This window comes from Lissotriton vulgaris, chromosome 7 (assembly GCF_964263255.1).
Source record: "Lissotriton vulgaris chromosome 7, aLisVul1.2, whole genome shotgun sequence".
Classification (NCBI taxonomy): Eukaryota; Metazoa; Chordata; class Amphibia; order Caudata; family Salamandridae; genus Lissotriton; species Lissotriton vulgaris.
Window position 1 is genome coordinate 23,443,857 of NC_141695.1, and position 25,158 is coordinate 23,469,014.

General features: G+C 46.2%; 1 protein-coding gene across 1 annotated transcript in view; it reads left to right on the top strand.

Annotated features, from left to right (window-relative positions):
* LOC147700549 (C-type lectin domain family 10 member A-like) overlaps positions 1–25,158 on the top strand; it is a 171,821-nt gene that overhangs the window by 25,333 nt on the left and 121,330 nt on the right. The window contains exon 2 of the mRNA XM_086928448.1: positions 24,436–24,543. Coding sequence (XP_086784574.1) covers positions 24,436–24,543 — 108 coding nt within the window. The remainder of the gene's footprint in view (positions 1–24,435; positions 24,544–25,158) is intronic.

Sequence of the window (25,158 nt, forward strand, 5' to 3'; positions counted from 1 at the left end):
TCAATTTAGCAGTCAAGTCAAAAAGGTAATCAATTAGCATTGGGTATTCCAGTTGTTTAAACTCCCTAGGTCTTGGTACCCCCCAAACATTAGCAGGGCGACCGAACACAATCTCATAGGGGCTAAGCCCTACTCGGGCATGCACAGTCGCTCTTGTGGATAACAGGGCCAAAAGTAGTGCATCAGGCCAGGACAAGCCCGTGGAGGCTTGTATCTTGGCTAGTTTCAGCTTGAGGGTACCATTGTACCCTTCAACTAAACCTGCTGACTGGGGGTGGTTCGCACTGTGGAATTTTTGTTTTATTCCCAAGCCTGCACACACACTCTGCATAACTTTCCCTACGAATTCACTCCCATTGTCCGACCATACAATCCGTGGCATACCATACCTGGGGAAGTATTCTTTTAGGAGTATTTTGGCAGTGGACAAGGCAGTATTATCGTTTAGTGGATATGCTTCGATCCACCTTGAAAAAGCACAGACCACCACTAGGACATATTTAAGGTTGTTACATCGATCCATGTGAATGAAATCCAACTGAATCACTTCGAAGGGACAAGAAGGAGGAGCGAAGTGACCAGTGGGTGTGGGGATTCCCTTGCCAGGATTATGCATCAGGCATATCATGCAGTTTTTCACCACTCTTTCTGCACATTTACTAATTCCATCATTCTTCCAGACTGGAGCCAACATCTTACACATCCCTTTAGAACTGATGTGCGCTGCTCCATGCGCCATCGTTACCACCGCAAGCACATACGCATCAGGCAACATCCAACGCTGCTGTTCCGACAAATCAATCCAGCATCCACTTGAGTCTAATTTACCCGTTTTCTCTTTCCATGCAAGTTTTTCCTCTTCAGTCGCTTCTTCCTGAATCGCTTTCACACTTTCCACTGTATCCTCACACATTCCCGATTCAGCAACCCATCTTGCAGACGTTGCAACATACATCCCACTCATCGTATTCCTAGCTGTCTGTTTAGATGTCTCATCAGCAAAGGCATTTCCACGACCAACATCATCCGTGATTGCTCGATGAGCACTGCACTTCACAATCGCAACTTCCATTGGTAAGGTTAGAGATTCCAACAAGTCATTGACTAGCTGACCATGCTGGATCTTAGTCCCATGGGACGTAGTAAAACCTCTTTCCTTCCACAATCGGCCAAAACTATGCGCTACACCGAACGCATACTGACTATCTGTGAACACATTCACTCTCTTTCCCTTAGCTAAAACACACGCTCTAGTCAATGCAATTAATTCTGCAGCTTGGGCAGAATTCTGACTCACTCTTGCAGTCTCCACAATCGTACTCAAAGTCGTTACTGCATAGGCAGCTGTTACATCACCATTCTCCAATTTAAAACAAGACCCGTCGACGTATAACGTGCCATCTGGGTCTGATAACGGAGTGTCTTTAAGATCAATCCGTCCTTTTGTCTCTTCCTCGGTTCTAAAACAACAGTCATGTGGTTCAGAATCACTCGACTCCTGGCTAGTCGGCAACAGTGTTGCTGGATTCAATACATTGCATCTTTTAATCTGAATATGACTTGCTAGCAGTGTCAGCTCATAGCCTGATAATCTAGCACTGGTTAGGTGCTGTGTCTTTGTTCGGTTCATGAGTGTATCCACGGCATGTGGAACCATGACCACTAGCATGTTGTTCATGACCAAACCAGCAGATTGTCGAATGGACGCTGCAGCTGCTGCTGTAGCTCTCAAGCAACTAGGCAACGCTCTGGCTACTGGGTCTAATGTTGATGAAAAATACGCACAAGGACGTTGTTTATCACCAAATCGTTGCGTCAGAACACTCAATGCACAACCTTCTCTCTCGTGAACATAGAGTGTAAATGGCTTACTGTAGTCGGGTGTTCCCAACACCGGAGCTGAACACAGTGCATTTCGTAACTCAGAAAAGCTTTGCTGACATTCGGCAGACCATGGCACCGGACTCGGAACACCTTTTCCAGTCAAGGCCACCAATGGTTTTGCCAAAAGAGAAACATTTGGGATCCATTGCCTGCAGTATGAAGTAATACCTAAAAACGCACGCACTTCTCTCTGTGTGCTCGGAACATTCATCTGCGTAATTGCTTTTATTCTCTCTGGGGTCAACCTTCTTCCCTCCTTTGACAAGAGATGACCTAAGTAGGTCACTTCTTGACAACAATATTGCATTTTGGAAGGTGACACCTTGTGATTTAAATCAGACAAATGATGCAATAGGGAAATTGTGGCTGCTTTGCAAGTTTCCTTGTCATCGGCAGCCACTAGAAGATCATCGACATATTGCACCAAAGCAGAACCAGAAGGAAGTACAATAGAATCTAACTGACTTTTTAATGCCTGACTGTGAATGGATGGGCTTTCACAATAGCCTTGTGGAGTACGTTTAAACCTGAAGCTTCGGCCTCCTAGAGAGAAGCCGAAAATATCTCTGCTTTCTTCGGCTATCGGAATGCTGAAAAAGGCATTCTTCAAGTCGATCACTGAGAACCATGTGGCTGTAGCAGGAATCAACGTTAACAATGCAGTAATGTCCGGAACCACAGGAAACTGTGGAATCACAATTTTGTTAACCTCTCTAAGGTCAATTACAAATCTATAGACTGGAGCTTTTGAAGGATCAGTGCGTTTTAGAATTGGCAGTACAGGGCTGTTACAGACATTTCCTCTAGTTTCCTCTATTACATCTTTCTGGATCAAATCTTGAACTATCAATAAAAGCGCACGTTCGCCTTCACTAGAGATCTTATATTGTGGGATTCGTGGAAATTTGACATTTGCTTTCAAAGTTACTACATAGGGAGGAATTTCCAAAAGACCTACATCGTTAGGACCAGTCGCCCAAAGAGTATCAGGGAGAGAACGCAGCTCCAGTGGGAGCGCATCCATTGACAAGTACATCGGGGAGATGATTCTCTTACCCAATGTAAGCTGTACTCCTGACGGAGAACAGTACAGAGTCGCGTACAGGCGTTTTAACAAGTCTAAACCAAGCAGATTTTCATTACAACCGGTCTTCAAAATCAGGGGTGCTTTTAATTGACGAGGCCCAACAGAAATAGACAAAGGACCAGAAACAGGGTTGTGAACAGGGGCGCCTGAAAAACCTACTGAAACATTAGTTAAGCCGGACAAAGGTGCGCCAGGGAGTTTCGCATGTATGATAGAACTTTTTGCTGCACCAGTATCCAACAGAAACGGTTCGACTACACCTGATGTAGCTACTGCGACATAAGGCCCACTCTGATCTACTGGAACTGATACTACTCCCTCTCTTTGTCCATGGCTGTCCTAGTACTCATTTTGTTGAAATTCCTCACTAACTTCACAGTAATCCTCAACGTGATACTGTTGAGACCTAGTTGGCTGTGTAGATTGTCCGTTTCGCTGATCATAATAATTAGAAGGGCGATCATTCGTTTGTGGAGGCATAGCACCTCGTCCTCGATCTCTAGAAGTTTGCGTAGAACCACCACGACCTCTCTGAGCTGCTGCAGCGTTATTTTGTGCTAGCACGGGACACTCATTCTTATAATGACCTTCCTTTTTGCAGTAAGCACACTGATTCCATTGGTATTGCGGTCTCTGAGAACCATAGTCAGTCCTCTGGTATGGCCCTTGCTGTGTGTTTGTCTGATTCGTGCGAGGTGGATATGCCTGCTGCAAAAGGACTTTAGTTTTTAAATCTTTTGTTTTCTTTTCAGATTTTTCTTTCTCTTCTTTATCCCTATTTTCATAATACTGGGCAGTTGCAAGTATTTGCGCAGTCGTAGAGACAGCCCACGCACTTTCAGAATCTTTTAATTTATTACTGAGCTCTGGTAACAGATTGTGCACAAATTTATCAACAAATAATCTCTGGCCTCCCTCCGTGCTCATATCCTGACCACTGTGATCTACGAAAGTTTCTTCAAATCTAGTGAAAAAGTCGGAGACGCTTTCGTCCTTTTTCTGCCTGCATGTGGACAATTTGTCCCAGTTAACGCGCAATGCTGGCATCAGAGTTTTCATTAAATCGATTATTCTACCGGGCAAATTAGCAATTAGAGGTTCGGGTTTAGAACCACCAATTTGTTGACCATCTGCCGCTATTATAGCCTGCCAATCACCACCTAGGGCAACTGGATGATTTTCTTTACGAGTTTTAGCCCAGATTGGTTGCGGTACTACATTGCCAAATAGCATGTCAATGTCCGCTAAATTCATTACGCAAGCTTCAACCATTTGGGTCAGCTCTTTGTAATATCCAGCAGGATTTTTACGCGGATCTGGCAAGGCCTGTTTTACTGCTAACACTTCAGCTCGTTTCCACGGAATATGTATCCACACTCTCTGGAATTGGGCCGGAGCGGCTGCAATACCATTGACCGCATCAGCTTGAATGGCTTCGCGCCATATTGGCGGAACTTCTCTCATAGGATATTGACGACCTTGTTTTGTGCTACGTTTCTCTAATTCCCTTGGTGATCTGAGGGAAGGATCAAATCTAAAACCTAAAATCAGTTCCATTGCTTCCTTTATCTCCTGACCAACTATCATACCTGCAGCAAATTTTTGTTGAACATGAATTAATTCATCCGGAACTTGGTCAGAATCGTTCTCCTCCCACTCCTCACGTAAAAGGGAACACATGACATCAAACACATAGCGCTGTGTCGGTTCATTCCATTGCATAAATGTATCTAATACATCTCGTACATTATACCTTCCAACTTTCGAAATCCACCTAAGGGCTGTAGAATCTAATATTCCTCGTTCTTCAACACTAGGAAGCTGACTACGTCTCTGAACAGATTCAGAGGCAGGACTCCTAATCAGAGTTTTGTAAAAAGGGAGATAGAATATTAGAGACAGATGCAGTGATCCTCCGACGAACAGAAAGCGGAGTCACATAGCTTGCAGAAGTTTGAAGTAGAGTAGTAGTTGGGACAGAAGAAACAGCAATAGTAGGGGTAGCAGGCAAAGCAATTTGCGAAACAACAGGTATCAGCGGTACAGGCATAGGCAGAGGAACTGGCAACCCTGGGAGAGGGGGTGCCGGAGGAATATTGTTAACCACAGGAAGTGCAGGAGCTTGATTCAGGGGAGCAGGAGCAGGTATACCAGGCTGTCCAGCAACCGGTAACAGAACATTTAGCAGAGGTGGAGCTGTAGCACCCTGTGCATATGGTGGAGGTGACCTCAACAAGTAAGACAACAGGGGATCCTTTTCAGGGTCCTCTACTGTCTTAGCAGTACTCGATGGCAAGGCAGGATAGCACTTGTCTATCGCTAAATTACGCTCTCTATCGGCTACCTCTATCGCTTTCTCAGATTCATTGAGTTGCAGCTGCTTGGCAGACTGTTCTAAAGTCAACTTTTGCTCTTTTTGCTCTTTCTTCAACTTTTTAGTCTCTCTCTGTTTGGATTCTTTTCGCCAACAACGGAAAGAATCAAACATTGCCGGCCGGGCTTTCTTCTTAAACAACTTTATTTCTAAATTATCGAGAATTTCGGGTTCAAAACTACCATGTAGTGGCCAACTAAGGACACCATCTTTCTTCGTGTAACGGATCCATACCTCATTATAAGATATAGGACCCACACCGTGCTTACAATAAAGATCATAAAGAGGGGTTCCAATCGGAGGAACCGAACATGAGTCCTCCAACCGGGACTCTCTGTTGCAACCAAAACATGAAAACACACAGTTTTTCCGACTTACCATTTTATAAACCGGAACACAGAACAAACACAAACAAAGGTGTGCACTCGAACTAAGAACTTAGGCCTACCAAAGTGAACAAATGTATCGATACCCAAACCAAACCAAAAGATTATCGTAACTAGAACAACCAGTGATAATCTTACGAAAACCAAACCAAACCAAGGAATTAAAAGGATTATCCAAACAGGAGCAAACCCTTACGAAGTAACCAAACAACTAGCAACCACTGAATACTTAACTGAGGCACTGAAGACGTCACCAAGGAGAAACCCGTCACGTCTCTCTGTACTTAGGTCTGCACCTCGGGTCCAAGACAGGGCGACAGTCAAGGCAGCGGACCACTGCAGCCGTCCGAACGGGAACCCTCGTGGAAGAGAACGTCGGGCCACTTTTGCGATATGCCGGGATCGATGAAGTGGGGCGCCTCCCTCTGGAATCTTCAAACGAAGCTTCTCGAACTCTACAGGCTTTTGGACCGGTACCGAATGACGTCGCCCCACATTGGGCGCCAATTGGAGTTCTGGACTTTTATTAAGGTCCAGAGGTGTCAGGGACAACACCCGAAGACCCCTGAGTTCTACCTGTCTCGGTGCACAAATAAACAGAAACACGGGCTTCTCGATGGTGGCGTCAAAGACCAAAGGTTTATTACTGCAGGGACACAGAAGTCACAGAAACTACACATGGGCAGATTCTATGAGCCTGTTCGATTTGCACTAAATTGGTTGCTCTTTAAATACAAGTTTTTTAGCTGGGGGCAACATTCTCCACATGCTAGTGCGTTTCTTAAACTTTATGTCCTAAACAATAAATATTTGGCGTTAAACAGGAATCGTCAACAATTTCTGATGTCAAAACATTACGAATGAGAGGTTCCCACTGTTCGATCATAATCCCATGTCATCTTTTCATTCAAGAGCCGGACCGCCTCATCGTAAATTTCGTTACCTCCCCCTAATAAAGGCCCAGAAGGAAAGGAGCAGAGCCAGGTGCAGAAGATAGAAAAGCAGGATAAGAGATGTTTGTGGGTCGTAAATGGGCAAGGCTACCAACTTCGGCCGCCTAATCATGATCAGGCCAACGAGCACGAGAACCAGTATGGCCGGACTAGCCTCAGGCAGAGGAGGCAGCTTTTGCCGAGTCATGCGGCCACAGCGTTTCTGTCCTAAGGTGCACGTGTCACTAGCAAGGTGAATCGCCGGCTAAAGCCTACGTGTCCTTAAGTGAAATGAGTTGATCAGAGGTCACTGTGTGTCCATTGACTATGTGAGGGCAAGAATACAAGATGGATGCCACAATCTAAAATGGATGCCATCGGTGTATCGGAAATGTGTTTATAACAGGAGTGCTCTTGCTCGTAGCATAGCGAAAACACCAGGATATACTAAATGGATCATTTGCGGTTCACTGGTACCAAAATTATGAGTTTACGACAATGTTGAAAACACGGGTTCAAATCGTCACGGAACCTCAATTCCACTGGTTCAACTTCTGGTGTTTCTCCTGGCGTCTGTATTTCACTGACTCCAACTGCACTCCAAATGTAACTTCATCGTCTGCTAACAATTCCAACTCTTCCATCTGCCTGGTAACTGCTCCACAGATCATCTGTCCAACTCACAGCTCCAGCTCTGCAAACCAACTGACTCCATCTGACCAAACTGATCCAACAGACTGCATCAACTCCAAAAACCATCTGACTCCTTCAATTCCAAAAAACCATCTGACCTCTCTGCTCTTCTGTTCTCTGATAATATGGGAGGCTCTCTGCTCATGGAAATTTCCAGCAAGCGCCCTGCCTCCCACCGAATTCCTGTACCAAGCCCTGCGCTCCCTGCGCTACCACAGTGGCCAGCTGTAGTTGCGTCTAGAGCCCGGGGAAGTAAGCACATTCCTTCGATAAGGGCCGGTCCTCACCGGTTTCTAACTAGTGAATAACAGGCTCAACTCTAAACATCACTTCTGACCTACAAGCGCCTCAGACAACTGAGGCAGGAAGATAAGATGGCTGCTCTCTAGTTTAGGCCTTTAGGCCCGAAAAGAGGTAAAAGAGACATAGAATCATGCCAAAGCCAATATGCAAGCCCTACAAATAGGCTAAAAATAGGGAACTAACCACTATACTAGGATGGTAGTAGACCAAAGTCACCATCACTCAGAAACAGGACAAAATATCCGGTCACTACAGAGGCTGAACAAAAAGCGTACACATTCAGTGACGTTTTCATATTATTAACAACTGCTGCTAACTATTAAAGAGGAAGGAGTTCATACTACTAAGAGCCTTGGATGCACAAAACTATAGACGGAATGTCTTTTTACAAAAAGCTCATTAGTGCACCGATACGGCTTCCCACATAATCATAGGCTGGATTTCTAGCCGTGGATGATGCTGTACCCAGAGCTTATCTTACTTACGATCGTCGATCTTTATCTCACGACCCCGCACATTCTCCCATTCACCCAATCCTTACCTTCATGCGTTCCTGGCAGGGCCAGGAACCTTGCTGGCAAATAGGGTGCCTGAGCCCTCCAGTTGCTGGTAGTGCACCTCCACCAATGGCTTGTTGCCCCATGATGTGTCAGTAATCCCTGGCGCTCAATTCCTTGGTGGGCAAACATGCAACATCCAATGCCGGCATGCGGAAGTAAAAAGCCGGCATTGGATGTTGCATGTTCGCCCACCAAGGAATTGAGCGCCAAAAACTAAGCCACACGCAGCGCTAGCTGTGGTCTTTAGCGGCAGCAGGAATTACCACGGAAATTCTGCTGCCAATTTAAGAGTGCTACAAACAACTAGGGATTACTGACACATCAGATACACGAAAGAGGGTTTTATTCCCTGAAGATTGAAGAATTTTTGGGTCCTGAGGAGAACCTCATTATCCACTGGGTTCGAAACGCGTCGACCTGGTCCCATGTCAGATATAATATGTTCCCAAATATTGTGATGAGTTCTAATTTGTTGAGATCATGATGATTATGTAAAATATACAATCTAGGGAAATTATTGCATTTAGTATTTGTTCCATTCTTTCTGGTTGTGGACATTGGGACCACTGTCTGACCCACACTGGGTCTTTTTTGTATGAATGATGTGTGAGTATGTGTGATGATTGTTTGTCTTGGCCAATTTTGTGAAGAGGTGTGATGTGTTGGTATGTATATAGTGGGAAGGTTTGAATGAAATGTATTTATTGTATATAGTCTGTTTCAAGTGTATTCTATGAATTTCTATGCACAAGAAAGTACATTTTTTGCAAAAATAATAAATGCAAAAAAGTGGAATAAACCATTTATTGGTGCAATTTAAAAAGCTGACTTATGTTTCATAAGGTTTAGTGAGAAGGATTTTGGTAGTTGTGCTAAGTACTGGCATTTGTTCTGTTCTTTATTGTTCTGACACCCAGCACTGCGGATCACCTGCACTAGGCGTTTTTTCAAACGAGCTCGGAGGAGCTGTATTGGGACCGCACTGACTTCTTGATCAGAAATTCAAAGCGCAGCCAAAACGTATGTCGCCCACATAACAAGGCACTTGTTAAACAAAGTGGTGTCCCCCTTTACATAAAAGCGCTCAACGGGCGCTTGTTAAACCGGGCGCTTGGTAAACAAGGAGTGGGGGCGGGGAGGGGTGAGTCCGGGACTATGTTCGGTGGCCGGAATGTGCGCCCATGTGGATGCGTGCGCATGCTAATGCACACCTAAAACAAAAAAATAATAATAAATTACCGGTGTAAGGATACTGAAGTTAGGCCGTGCTGCTTCCGGAATGAACGGAAGTTACGTACGGCACGATGAGCCGATAATGAGGTGTATAACTAAAAAAATGCACAAGTTAACAAATAGCAAGCCACGAGAAAGTAACAAGCAATGGGCGGAGTTCTAACACCCATATGGATTACCAGATGTCTCAGAGAGACAGCGCATTCGCGCTGCCTAGCAAGACCTAAAAAGTGTTTGCATTGTAATATGTTTCACATTTGCGAAAATTAGAGCTATTGGCGTTGTAAATGCAAATGTTTTTTACTAAGGTTTTTTGGAGTGAAGTGGAGTGGATGTACGTTGTGTGTAGTGGAATTGTGTGGTACATTGTGCAGTGAGATTGTGAATAGAAAGTATGTGGTATGTAGTGTATGGGAATTATGTAGAATGGGAGTATGTGTTATGGAGAGTAATTATGTGGTATGATAGTCTGGGTTGTGGAGTGGTAACCTCCGATTTAGTCTTCCTCGTTTCCACAGAAGCTCAACTATGAACTCAGTGAGACAAAAAAAGAAGGAATAATGTAGGAGCACTTGTGGACTTAGACAGAGGTATGAGCAGGGCCACTGGAATTATGTGACTGTTTGGCTGCACCGACTTTAGCACAATTATACATGTTCTGCATTACCCACATAATTCATCATCTGCTCCTTAATATGCAGATTTGAACAAAAAAAGCCTTATTTCTGGCTCAAACGTTACCAAAAATGCAGCGACAAGTGTTACAGCATGGTAGAAGGTCCTTTGCAAACCTAGAATAGTCACATGTTACTTATTGCTAAATGTGGGTGTTAAATTGGTACTGATGGTGTGCAAGCCACTGTTGCTTCCCTCTGCGCCTCTTTTGCCTCATTCTGCATTTCTGTTGCTTCTTTCGGCACGTTTCTTTCTTTTTCTGTATTTTTCTTGCCTCTTTCTGTAAATCTCTTGTACTTTCTGCACCTCTGTTCCCTCTTTCTGCATGTCTGTTGCCTCTTTTTGACATAATTTGCTTCTTTCTGTACCCCTCTTACATATTTCTGTACCCTTTTTACCTCTTTCTGCACATCTGTTCCTTCTTTCTGCACGTCTTTTGTTTCTTTCTGCACCTGTCTTGCTTCGTTGTGCACCGCTCTTGCCTCTCTCTCTCCACCCCTCTTCCTTCTTTCTGCACTTCTGTTTCTTCTTTCTGCACCTCACTTGCCTCTTTCTGCACAACTACTGCCTCTTTCTGCAGTTCTCTTGCCTCCTTCTGCACTTCACTTGCCTCTTTCTGTAACTCTTGCCTCTTTGTACACCTCTGTTGCCTCTTTCTGCACCTCACTTGCTTCTTTCTGTACCCCTTTTGCCTGTTTATGCACCCCTCTCTCCTCTTTGTGCAACTTTCTTGCCTCTTTCTATACCTCTATTCCCTCTTTCTGCACCCTTCGTGCCTCTTTCAGCACCTCTGTTGCTTCATTCTGCACTTTCAATGCTTCTTTCTGCACCTCTGCTGCTTCTTTCTCCACTTCTCTTGCCTCTTTCTGCACCTCACTTGCCTCTTTCAGTACCTTTGTTTCTCCTTCCTGCACTTCTATTGCCTCTTTCTGCACCTCTCTTGCTTCTTTCTGCACCTCACCTGCCTCTTTCAGCACCTCTGTTGCTTTTTTCTGCAGATCTCTTGCCTCTTTCTATATCCCTGTTCCCTCTTTCTGCACCTTTCTTGCCTGTTTCTGTACCTCTCTTGCCTCTTTCTGTAACTCTGTTGCTTCTTTCAGCACTTCTCTTCCTTCTTTCTGCACCTCTGTTGCTTTTTTCCGCAGATCTCTTGCCTCTTTCTGCACCTCACTTGCCTGTTTCAGCACTTCTGTTGCTTTTTCTGCAGATCTCTTGCCTCTTTCTGCACCCCTCTTTTTACTTTCTGCACCTCTCTTGCTTCTTTCTGCACCCCTGTTCCCTCTTTCCCCACCTCTCTTGCCTCTTTGTGTACCTCTGTTACTTTTTTCTGCACTTCTCTTCCTTCTTTCTGCACCCCTCCTGCTCTTTCTGTACCTCTCCTACCTCTTTCTGCACCCCCCTGCCTATTCTGTACACCTCTTGCTTTATTCTGCACCTCTTTTGCCTCTTTCTGTACTTCACTTGTTTCTTTCTGCCCCTCCTTAGTCTCTTTCGGCATCTCTCTTGCTTCTTTCTGTGCTTCTCTTTCCTCTTTCTGCACCTCTAACTTAGAGGTAGTTTTAATCCCCCTGCCCTATTATGTACTAGGTTACTAAACAAAGCAGGAAAGGTCCAAGGATTCCAAGGCTAAACAACGCTTAGTAAGCTGGTTTTATAAGTGGATGGAAACACACTCGAAGCTCTGGACCTCTTGAGCTTCATAAAAGAAAGCGAGTTTGAGAAAAGGGGAGTGTGTGCTCCTTGAAAGGTCAAAAGTGTACTTTTTTGGACAAATATCCGTTCTTTCAAATTTCCATATAGAGGACAAGACTACTTCAAGTTGCAGTGTGACATCTTTATTATTTTGTTGTGAAACATGGACAGCCGACACATGTTTCGCCCCCTTTGGCAAGTTGCGCCGGGGCTTTCTCAAGGCTATTTATACAAGTGCAGCGTGTAATGCAGCTGTCTTCATATTGTCAAATATCCAAAGACAAGAGTTTCAATACTCGCAGGACAACATTCTTCTGTAAGTTAGCAGAAGGTTGAAGGGTGAAGGGAGCAGTTCGGTCCCTGATTGCGGCTCTCAGCATTCGATACGTACATGGGTTGAATCCCGAAAACGTATCGAATGCTGAGAGCCGCAAGCAGGGACCGAACTGTACCCTTCACCCTTCAACCTTCTGCTAACTTACAGAAGAATGTTGTCCTGCGAGTATTGAAACTCTTGTCTTTGGATATTTGACAATATGAAAACAGCTGCATTACACGCTGCACTTGTATAAATAGCCTTGAGAAAGCCCCGGCGCAACTCGCCAAAGGGGGCGAAACACGTGTCGGCTGTCCATGTTTCACAACAAAATAATAAAGATGTCACACTGCAACTTGAAGTAGTCTTGTCCTCTATATGGAAATTTGAAAGAACGGATATTTATCCAAAAAAGTACACTTTTGACCTTTCAAGGAGCACACACTCCCCTTTTCTCAAACCTATTATGTACTAGGGCCTTATAGGGGAGGTTATGCCAATCACAGGGTTACCCCAACCCATAGTGTATCCTAGTGTATGTAGGTGTTTTCACTGAATGTATGATGTTACTATGCTTCCATATACAACGCGGTATTTTACATCGCATTTGTTACAACACAAGTCGTTACAACTGTGAGAAGTTGGCCTGGCATATGATGTCCACTATTCTAGTGGGCACCTTGCACCAGTCCAAACGACCCTTCTTGATGGTAGGTTTAGACAACATTTATAGAAAGCTATCCTAGTGGTAGCTGTGGAGAGCAGCCTTCAGGCTAAGTCTGAAGGAATGTAAAGCAGCTTGTTTTAACAGTCTATAATCTCTTGAATGATCAAATGAAAGTACACCACACAAGGTATATATAAAGTATATGTATTTATTCTAAACACAACCCCTCTAGTCTCTTTATGAGGCTAGAGGCCAAAGTACAATACAAGGAACTTGATTAGCATACAATAAATTGCACAGTATACGTTTTGCCCTAGGGGCCTCACAAACCATATGCCAAAATAGTGGTATAAGAACCACGTGAGGGATAGAAGTCAGGCCTAGGGCCTGTAGAACTGCTGGGGCAACCAGGAACCACCCAAGGTAGGGACGCAGGAGACCCACGGGGGACGCGTGCAGTGTCTAAACACAGCCTCGAATCACCATTGGCTTTATATGGAGAACAAACAAGTTCCAATTTTAAAGATTAAGGACACTTAGGGGTGAACTACGATGGAACACTTTTAGACTTAGACACTTTGAGAGTCAAGACCCACGGGAGCACCGGAGTACTCGTGTTACCTCACCCAGGGAAGCCGGGTGCATAGGTGTTTTTTGGTGTTGGGTTTCGTCGTCGATTCCAATGGAGAGCTGCGAAGAAGTGCTGTAGGCGACCAGAGGAAAAGTCTCCGGGTGGATCCAAGGGTGGATCGGAGATGTGAAGAACCTGAAAGCAGAGGGGACAGAGTCTGGGTCACTAGCCAGTGACCAGGATGGCGACAGGAAGATGCCAGCCGATGTTGGGTGCTTTCAAGTGGAGGAGGTGAAGCTTAAATCTTCATCCATGAGGACCAGGAGGCATCGATGATGACTAGGAGCTGGATTTCAGCTGTCCCACGACGGATGTCTAGTGCTGCAGCATCAGAATCCGGATTGGACCCAACAAGCCTTGGCAACAGCAACCCACACAAGATGACAAGATTGACTTCGGTGCAGACCAGCAAAGTCTGAGGGACTCACTCTTTGCAGAGGAGTAAGAGCACATCTGGAGCAACCAGGAAAGCTCAAGAACCAAAGGATTGTCCTTCGTGGGGACCTACTAGCCAACGGACTAGGGATCGCAAAGGAACCTCGAGCTGCGGTGAAGAAAGGGGACTCACGGAACAGTCGTGGAGTGTAGGCCTCTCAGCTTCGGTGCAAAAGGTGCTCGGGCAAGGGCAACAAATAGCCAAATGCACAACTTCGGGAAACTTCGGGAAGTAGGTGCAGTTGCAAAATTGCAGGATGTCCAGGAGTTCCGGTCCCACGCCTCTTGTGTCCTCTACAGGTCTCAGCTTTGCTGGGGACTCGTGGCAGCCTCGGAGATGTCTGGAAGTCTGGGTCCTGCATCACAGATTCTTCGGGATCGGGCGGGAGCCTCGAAAATGCAGACCAGCAAGATGCTTCTTTGGTGCCTGTTTGAACAGGGAGGTCACTCCTTGACCCGAAAGGAGATTTCTTCCGTCTTCCAAGATATATGTTGCAGTGTTTCGTCCGGGGTAGTCTAAAGTCCTAGGGACTGGGTTCCTATACTTATACTAAGTTTAGGGGTTGGACTAACTCTAGGGTCCAACCTATGGGAGGACCTGTGGAGGGGGGTGGTTACACCCCTTCCCCTTTGTCCAGTTTTGTGCCAGAGCTGGGGCTGAGTGCCCCATAAAGCGGTTTGAACTGGGAAATGCATGGAGCACCTTGTGTGCCCCAGGCAGTGTCTGAAAAGCATTCACTGAATGCAACCCACCTTGCCCCAATACACTAAAACCTGTCTGGGGAGGTGCTTGCACCACCCTGGACAGGAAACGTATTGTCCAGTCCTCCCCTGCAGGAGTTTCATCCAGCAGCAGGAGGTCAGACTTGTGTCTGTGGCAGCAGCATCCATTTTGTGATGCTGAGGCTCTGTTTAACTTTAACCTGGTATACCAGTGTGTACATGTCTTCTCCCTCTAGAAGGGTGGAATGCTACCACCACGAGGATTATAATGCACTTAAGAGTATATGGTATGGCTATATCATAGAACAGCTATAAGGAGATATTTCTGAAAGCTGCAAATGGGCTCAGCTCATGCCAGGGCACCCTCTCACACAAAATAAAGCACTCTGCCTTCAGGATTGTCAAGGCCTGCCATAGGAGTGACTTATAGGTTACTATGTGTCATATACATATATATATATATATATATATGAAGAAAACACCTCCTCTCAGCGAAAGAAGCAGAAGCCTCGAAGGGGATTTGCAAGACAACACCCTTTATTCTTTAAAAATGGCGAATGCATTTCGGCCGGATTGGCCTTCGTCAGCGCCTGCGGTGAGTGTGTAGGAAGTCCCAGCGTCCTGCAAAGGAAATACACCCAACCTCACTCTGATAGGTGCATAGTGTTAGCTCCGCCCCTCACTCAGGTGATGTTCCAGCCGGTCCGAGAAAGTCAGCGGACTTCATGACCCAGGATGCACTGGTTGCTCCCAGGTGAGTGTGGCTGAGGGACGTTCTTGAAACGATGCAAGAAAGTAGCGGGGGTTGGGGTCAGTGCAGGACGTGACCCGCAAAAGAAATTGATGGTGCTGCCTCGAGTCCCCATGCCTCACTAGCCGAAAGTCCAAGTGGCAAATTCACAGGGGCGGGAGGACAATGCAGCCCACCCTGGCCGAGGCAAATGTCTCAATTAGCCACTTCAAATTGCTTGGACTGCCGGCGAGCCTGGAGATATTCATGAGAATGAAGAAACAGGCAGTGCCGAGGCAAGGACCAGAAATATATATACATATGTATATGTATATGTATATATATATAGATATATATATATATATAAATGGGGGTGGGGTCGCACACTACTCACACACCGGCGGTGTCGCCCCTAAGGACTCTGGTCAATGTAGTAAAGTGTTCGCGATGCATCATCTTTCGATCTTCTGCTATCTTCGCTGTCTTCGCCATCCCTGGACACGTGTTTCGGGGTATTACCCCTCATCAGCAGGGATAGGCCGTGTACTGGGGTTGCCGATGGCTGCCAATATCGGCCAGGTAAAGTACCACTCAGGCACGTAGGTGCGGGATCCCAGGCTCGTCAGCCCGCTGCTCAAGGGAGCTTTAAAGTTGCAAATGGGGGTGGGGTCGCACACTACTCACACACCGGCGGTGTAGCCCCTAAGGACTCTGGTCAATGTAGTAAAGTGTTTGCGATGCATCATCTTTCGGTCTTCTGCTATCTTCGCTGTCTTCGCCATCCCTGGACACGTGTTTCAGGGTATTACCCCTCATCAGCAGGGATAGGCCGTGTACTGAGGTTGCCGATGGCTGCCAATATCTGCCAGGTATAGTACCACTCAGGCGCGTAGGTGCAGGATCCCAGGCTCGTCAGCCCGCTGCTCAAGGGAGCTTTAAAGTTACAAATGGGGGTGGGGTCGCACACTACTCACACACCGGCGGTGTCGCCCCTAAGGACTCTGGTCAATGTAGTAAAGTGTTTGCGATGCATCATCTTTCGATCTTCTGCTATCTTCGCTGTCTTAGCCATCCCTGGACACGTGTTTCGGGGTATTACCCCTCATCAGCAGGGATAGGCCGTGTACTGGGGTTGCCGATGGCTGCCAATACCTGCCAGGTATAGTACCACTCAGGCGCGTAGGTGCGGGATCCCAGGCTCGTCAGCCCCCTGCACAAGGGAGCTTTAAAGTTACAAATGGGGGTGGGGTCGCACACTACTCACACACCGGCGGTGTCGCCCCTAAGGACTCTGGTCAATGTAGTAAAGTGTTCGCCATGCATCATCTTTCGATGGGGGTGGGGGTCATGAGCGGGAAATCCGTTACGCCCGCGGATTTTTCGGATTTTTGTGAAATCCGCAATCCGCGAATTTTGCGGATTTCCCGCAAAATCCGCACAAACAAAAATCCGCAGACGTAACGGGTTCAAAAGTTGAACCCCCACTCATGTAACTATTTTACAATGGCGCCAGCAAGCTGCCAGCGCCGTTGTAAAATAGTTACAAAGTTAGCTTGCACAGGAACCACTAGATAAAACGAAGCAGGTGCTGCTTTATTTTATCTAAGTGCTTCCTGTGCAAGCTAACTTTGTAACTATTTTACAACGGCGCTGGCAGCTTGCTGGCGCCATTGTAAAATAGTTACAGCTCACTCAAGGGACCCCTGCGCCCTTCGGGGCGATTGCATAGTAACACACACATGGTCGCTCGAACTAGTTGATGCTCAAATTCAGTGACTCATTCATTAGCCCAAAAACAATCGTGAGCGTCGTCGAGGCTGGACAGGTGTGCCTTCTTCCCAAATCTACCGTGGAAAATCAGCTGTGATGCTGGATAGACTTTGCATCCTTGACTTTCACGAGCGCAATACCCGTGCTGTTCCTGTGACCAGGAGCTTCTTTCTCTTCATCTGCTGAACTGATCTTTCTCTGACCTTTTATACACACAAGAGGCACATACATGAGTAGGCACATTGTGTTCGCACAGGTTTCTGCAAGTTCTCGAGCATTTTGTACAATTTCGCAATTTGCGAAATTGTACAAAACCCTCGCGAACTTGCAGAAACCTGTGTGAACACACAAAAAAAATTCCGCGAGGATTCGCGGATTTTGCGGATTTTCGCAATCCGCAAATTCGCAAATCCGCGGATTGCCAATCCGCAAAATCCGCCCATGCCTACTACTCACACACCGGCGGTGTCACCCCTAAGGACTCTGGTCAATGTAGTAAAGTGTTCGCGATGCATCATCTTTTGATCTTCTGCTATCTACGCTGTCTTCGCCATCCCTGGACACGTGTTTCGGGGTATTACCCCTCATCAGCAGGGATAGGCCGTGTACTGGGGTTGCCGATGGCTGCCAATATCTGCCAGGTATAGTACCACTCAGGCGCGTAGGTGCGGGATCCCAGGCTCGTCAGCCCGCTGCTCAAGGGAGCTTTTAAGTTACAAATGGGGGTGGGGTCGCACACTACTCACACACCGGCGGTGTCGCCCCTAAGGACTCTGGTCAATGTAGTAAAGTGTTCGCGATGCATCATCTTTCGATCTTCTGCTATCTTCGCTGTCTTCGCCATCCCTGGACACGTGTTTCGGGGTATTACCCCTCATCAGCAGGGATAGGCCGTGTACTGGGGTTGCCGATGGCTGCCAATATCTGCCAGGTATAGTACCACTCAGGCGCGTAGGTGCGGGATCCCAGGCTCGTCAGACCGCTGCTCCCTCGAGCAGCTGGCTGACGAGCCTGGGACCCCGCACCTGCGCGCCTGGAGTGGTACTAAACCTGGTAATATTTGGCAGCCACCGGCAACCCCAGAAGATGGCCTAATCCCTGCTGATGAGGGGTAAATACCCAGAAACACGTGTACAGGGATGGCGAAGATAGCAGAGAATCGAAAGAAGATGCATCGCAGAACACGTACTACATTTACCACAGTCCTTAGGGGCGATCCCGCTGGTGTGTGAGCAGTGTGCGCCCCCACCCCAATTGTAATGTTAAATGCTCCCTCGAGCAGCTGGCTGACGAGCCTGGGACCCCGCACCTGCGCACCTGGAGTGGTACTAAACCTGGTAATATTTGGCAGCCACCGGCAACCCCAGAAAATGGCCTAATCCCTGCTGATGAGGGGTAAATACCCCGAAACACGTGTACAGGGAAGGCGAAGATTGCGAAGATAGCAGAGAATCGAAAGAAGATGCATCGCAGAACACGTACTACATTTACCACAGTCCTTAGGGGCGATCCCGCTGGTGTGTGAGCAGTGTTTTGACCCCACCCCAATTGTTAGATATATATATATATATGTATATATAGATATAGGTATACTATATCTAAGTAAGGGGTGCTTACACCACCTTACCCAGGCTGCAAGTGCAGACCTGTGGTGCCATTTTGGAAGGCTACCCAGGGATGGCATAATACATGCTTCAGCCCCTGGTAGGCCTCCGGGGTACCTATGCCCTTGGTACCTAAGGTACCTTATACAGGGACTCACAAGGGTAACCCAGTAACCAATCTGGTATGTACCTAAAGTACATGGTATCAATTTAGAGAGAGAACAGCTAGGCTGTGGTCCTGATTAGCAGGGCCACAGCCAGACTAAAGTCGAAAAACCTAGTGAAACACAGCTAAAAAAAGTGGGGGTAACCATAGGAAGCAGATCCTACTCTCCTACAGCAACGACTTGCGCTGGACTTAGGAATAGTATGATTTACTATTCCAACTCCAGTCTACGTAAAGTAGGAAAGGTGTTGGAATAGTAAATTATACTATTCCTTAGGTTAGAGCGCCATCTAGCGCAAGTCGTTCTAACTACTTGCGTTGTAATGACCGCAATGTAAAGGCATTGCGATGCAATACCCGTGTTGTAATGGATGTTTCCTGTTTTCACTGTATTCTAAGTGTCTTTCAGCATAGCATTGGCTCCGGGACTGGTTAGTCAGTCAGTTACCACCAGTACCAGTCAGCAAACAATTGGGGGCACAGGATGACTTTGCAACAAGGCCGCTTTCTGCACCAATGTTGGTTCTTTCTGCATATCTCTTGCTTCTTTCTGCACCTTTCTTCGTCATTCTGGACTCTATTGCCTCTTTCTGCATTTCTCTTGCTTCTTTCTGCACCTTTCTTCCTCTTTCTGCACATGTCCTACCTCTGTAGAAATAGTTAGAAATTAGCATTTAAAAAAACATTGAAATTCACAGAAAAAAACATAGGTTTTTTAAATGCTAATTTCTAACTATAATGTCCCTGATCCTAAGAAATTCACTGAAAAAAACATAGGTTTCAGGGACCTTATAGTTAGTTGGACATTTCATTCGTACAAAACCAGAGAAATTCAGACGTTATACTTAGTTGAACTAACTATAACTCGCGCCCCCGCAATGCACTGCTGATTACGTCACATATTACATCATTCATGACATGGTCAGTGACATCACTGATGACATCTCAAATGACATCATTTATGACTGCCGCCCATTTTCCCTGCCTCTGGCCTAGCTGCACCCACCACCTCCCAATGCCCCTCCCTCCTCCCAGGACCTACTTAATGGAGGCTGCACCGCTCTTTTTGGCTATCCTGGCTGAAGAGGGGTGAAACCCCGAAACCGATCCTAGGATGCTTGTTTCCGGTCCAGGGAGGACCGGGCTTGGCAGTTCGGACTGGACTGTTCCCATGAGGCACAGGGTCAAGACTGATTTGCATATGGCCAGGTCTAAACTGGGGTGGCACGGTGAGCAAAAGAAAGATGGATTTAACCCAGATCTCTTGACTGGGGTGAATGTTTTGATTTGTTCTGCATTCCGTCCATCAATTGTGTGTCTTTTGCTCTTTATACATCAGTCTCCTCAAATGTCATTCACATTTTGCTTCCACCACCACAGCATAAGGCAATGGGTCAGCCCACTCCGGCCACTCTCTGTCTTGTACTGTGAGTGACAAATCTTTTCCGACCCCATGTGCACATCTGCCTAAAAAAAGTGCACTTCACTGCAGGGCTGGTGGGCCAATACTTAGCTTTCCATTTTTCTTCTTTATTATTTGAACCTTTTGTGTTTCAGCTCAATCATGAGGTTGTGATAAGCCACTGGTACATATTCCTTAATAGTAAGAATCATATTTTCCTGTAATGAGCATTAAAATTAAAATCACTTACTATTCCTGCTTGGTTGGAAGCACTAGTAATGCTCTGTGTTAGAAATTGGGTTACTGTTTGACTGGGGTGTGAGTCCTGGTCAAGGCGCAACCACAATCCTAGTCAGGCTAAGGCACATGCAAACCACAAATAAATCTGTACTCAAACCTCTGGTAGTTTGGCACAACGCAGTCAGGATTAACTAGGGGCAATGTATAAAGTATTTGCACAACATCAAACAGGAATACAGTGAAAAGGCCATACAAAAAAAATCACACACCAGGTTAGGAAAATATATCAATATTAACGACTAGAGCAGCCAACTTTGAAGCTGGAGAACCAGGTTCGAGTCTTGTGGGAGGCTCAAACATCCTATGCAAATCACTTATTCTCCTCGTGCCTAGAAATGAACGTGTCCCGCTGTAATGCAACTGGTGCTCATGTAAAGAACATAAAGCTTCAACTGCGGCTATCTGGTTGGACTGGACCAGGTCAAAGTCAAAAGTTCAGGCTGACCACGGGGGAGAGCAGGTCAGATACAGTTCCAGACTAGTCACACTGAAATTTTGCCTTCTCAAGTTTCGAACCGAGAGTCTCGATCAATTTGGAGAGGGTTGCAGGGAGGTAGAAGAGCATCACTGATGGTAGTTGGCGTGGCACGCTGAGCAGGCCTGGCGGCATGGGCAGGCGGGAGCTTAGCATTGGCGGTCCTTCATGGATGATCAATGATTGCTCTGCCAAGAGATGGGCTGGTGGAGCTCACTCTGATTTTCGGTGGGAATGACACAGTTCTGGTGCAAATGAACTTATTCGCAGAGAGCCCAAAATCTTAATTTCAAGAGTCCATGAGCCACACCAAGGGTCCAGGACTTGTGAGGCACCACTTGGGGGTCAGGAACTCGCTGCAAACTGGTCCAGGAACTGTTGGCAAGTTTTTTATGTCACTGAGGCTCAGATAGGGAGGCCAGAAGACTGCCCCTTTGAGTCACTCTGGGGTCCTCAGTTCAAGATGAAGTTGCAGGTCGTTCTTCTGCAGGCAAGAGGGCAGCAGTTCAACACAGCAGGGCAGCAATTCTTTCAGAGCAGCAGTCCTGAAGAGTGGCAGTCCTGTAGCAGCACAGCCGTCCTTCTTCTGGCAGAGTATCCTCAGGTCCTGAAGTGTGCTCAAGAGTTGGTATCTGAGGCCCTTCTTTTATACCCTGGTTCCAAGATGACTGAAGAGATAATGCAGGGTCGTTAGGCCCTTTGTGTGAAAGTAGAGGACAGGCTAGTCAGTTGTAAGTGGGGTTGTGCTCAAATCCACACAGCCTTTTAACCGATGGCCCATCCAGGCAACCTAATCGCTCTATTGTGGGACTGTCCATGAGGAATTCAGCTACACCCAGTTGTGTAGCCCAAGGCAGGCTACAGGCACAAACGGGTTATGGGCAGGAAAACGACAATTTTCTAAAAGTGGTACTTTCAAAACTGTAATTTAAACTCCAACAAGAAGTTAGGGTGTTAAATTCCAATTACAGAGACACCAAACATGAACCGCTTATCTCTTCCCATTTGGAAATTACAGTTATAAAAGGTAATTACGCAACTATGGGAGGGGTAGGCCTCACAAGGTGTGCAACGCCCATTGGGCTAAAAGGGCTTCAGCCCCCCCCCCCTGTCGTATGTCTAAGCCTGGGCTGCTGCAGCTCGAGCTGTTATGGGCTCGGCTGGGCAGTGTCTGGAGTCTTATCTCTGGCTCCCGAGTTTTTCACAGATCTTTGAAAGGCTATTTGCTTATTTATATACCTTTGTAAACTGGTTACCGCGGCTTCGTTTTTTAATGGTTCCAGTACCCCCTGTGCCACCACTCTGCCTAGTCCTTACATTTGTATTTTAAATTTACTGCTGTAGAGTGAGAATGCATTTCATAAAAAGGAATATAAAGTAGGGGTTGCCAAAAGAAGAATGCCAGCCATTTGTTGTTTAAAGAGCCTGCGAAGACCTCCTCTTGACACCAATAGGGTTATAAATAAAAAATGATGTATTCATTTGTAATGTGACTTTTCTTTCTTTGTTCCTTATAATTATCAGTTATGGATCGTTCAGGCAGAACTAGAACACAAGTAAGAGAGCTTTGTATTTATATTTGCTGTTTGAAGTACGCAGAGATAAGTGCTGAAAATACGGCTTCAGGTGACTGCTTATTTTTGTACCATGTGGGACATGAAAATAATAAGGTGGCCACCCTAATCGTAAGACTGGAATTTTGCTGTAGGATCAGCACATCATTTATTTCCTCCATTCCTGATTAATGCCATGATAGCAATAGTTTAACTGGGAGCTGAAACCATGTGCCACCGTCAGTAACATTCTGAGTTACTTCAAGTGTTTCGGAATGCACCCTGCATTCAGACAACTCACTCCTCATTCTTGCCCTTCACTTTCACGCTTACCCTGCACTCACTGTCATCAAAATGCACTCACACTGATCACCATGCACTAATACCATTCACCCGCTCACCCTGCATTCACAATGCACTTGCATTGTTTACGATGTACCTCACCCTGCAGTCACACGAGCACACTACTCACCCTGTACTCGAGTGACACTTCACTCGCATGTGCCCCTCACTGCTCAATCTTGCTCAAACAAGCCCATCACTAACCATGCATTAATTCATCCCACTCTGCACTTACATCCACACCCAAATTCATATGGTCACCTCACTCACCCTGCAGTAACTCCTCTTACCCTACTCTCACTGTTGCATCGCACACCGTGCACTCACATGGGCACTCCTGCCACCCACACAGAGCAGAGGGTTAATGTGTCTGCTACAAACCATGCAGATCACAGAAGTGAGTGTGAGTAAACTATGAGTAGCACTATAACAAAATACAATTTTGGCCAGAAATGTGCTATGGAGAGATGAGGTGCATTGTTGGTGAGTGGTAGTGAGGGAATTCATGAAAAAGGAGGTAATGGGGGAGGGGGCTCCAAAAAAGACTGTTTCCCTGTGTGCGACCAGTGCTAGGGCCAGCCATGGCTGGGAGTGTTAGCGCCCAGAGTCTGGGTCTAGTTGTGCCCCTGGTTCTCATAGTAGTAAAAAACGAATTTCCTTGGTTTTCACTGCCAGGATATGCAAAACTTAAAAGTACACATCCTATCTTTTGATTACAGGGCACCCTGTCCCATGTGCTACCGAAGGCCTATCTTATTGGTGACTTATATGTATTAAAAATAAAGGTTTGGGCCTGGCAAAAGATTGAATTGGCAGTTTAAATTTCACACATAGCCTCTGCAATGGCAGACCTGAGACATGTTTAAAGTGCTACTTAAGTGAGTGGCACTATTAGTGTGGCAGGCCCCCAATAGCATTTAATTGCCACTTTGCTTGGGACTTACAAGAAAATTACATTTGCCAATTGGGATCAAGCTCATTCTTCCATGTTCCAACTAGAGAGCACAAGAACTTTAGCACAGTTTAGCAGTGGTAAACTACACAGAGTCCTACGACCAACAAAATATATTCAGCAAAATAAATAGTTAGAAGGCAAAAGGTTTGGGGTGACTCTGCAGAGAGGGCCTGGTTCAACACTCTGTAAAGATTATATGCTATGGTTATTTTTAACATCAACATTTTTATTGCAAGCATATGGCTAACATGTTTAGATGGGTGAATGTTTTTTCTTATTTATAAGATATATATTGTAATAAAACCTGCCCAAAAATTAATCATCGCAGTTTACCAGGTCCGACCCATTGGTGTGGGCAGTGCAGTAGTATGTGCTGGCAGCAGGGCACGAGGGAAGCTTCCCTGCTCAGTGGGGATCCTCTTAGGAAGATGTTCTAGTATACACATTTACAAAATCACTTGAATATTTTGTTACTCAAGATGTACATCAGAGTGTCACTTCCTGTTAAGAAGTATCAGAAAACATCAACATCTGTGCTCCTTTACAGATCATGTAGAGGGTGAACAGCCATCGAAAAGGATACACACAGTCTATCTTGAACTGCAGAGGGCAGCTGCGGAAGATGTGTGCATCCCACAGCAGGCCACAGCCCACGGTAAGAACCACAGCACAGTGTTTACATCAGGTGAGACTTCAAGTGCTGTATGCAGGTGTACAAGGGAGCAGAGCTCACCAGGTAGGAAATATTTTTGTGACTAATATGGAAGTGTGCTTTGTAAAGTACAGAAACCAAGTGGAAATGTGCAAGCGCAAACGGGCTCACCAATGAACAAAGTCTGCAGGGTGCATTTTCCACACTCAGGGCCTGTTTCTGATGCGGTTAGAAAATCCTCCCGATCTAATTGGTTCGGAAATGGTTCCCAACCGACTCGGATCAGGAGAGTCCGACTGACCGACCGAGTATGATGCATCCGGATGCTTCCAGATACAATTTGGTTGGACTCCCATTAACTTCTATGGAAGCCTATGTTCCTAAAAGCATCGTAATCTGGCCCTCGGTCGGGAAGACACGTTCCCAATCCGATTTGGAAGGAGCAAATGCCGTTAGGAGGCCTTCCTAAGCGCATTGTAATTGGGCCCTAGGTCAGAATTCTTTCCTAACGGGATCGGAATCAGGCCCTTAGCAGTGCACTTTTGACCAAAAGTGGGGGTAACATGGACGTCATTTAAAAATCGCCAGGGTCACCCCTGTGACCCCTGACTTGCCAGC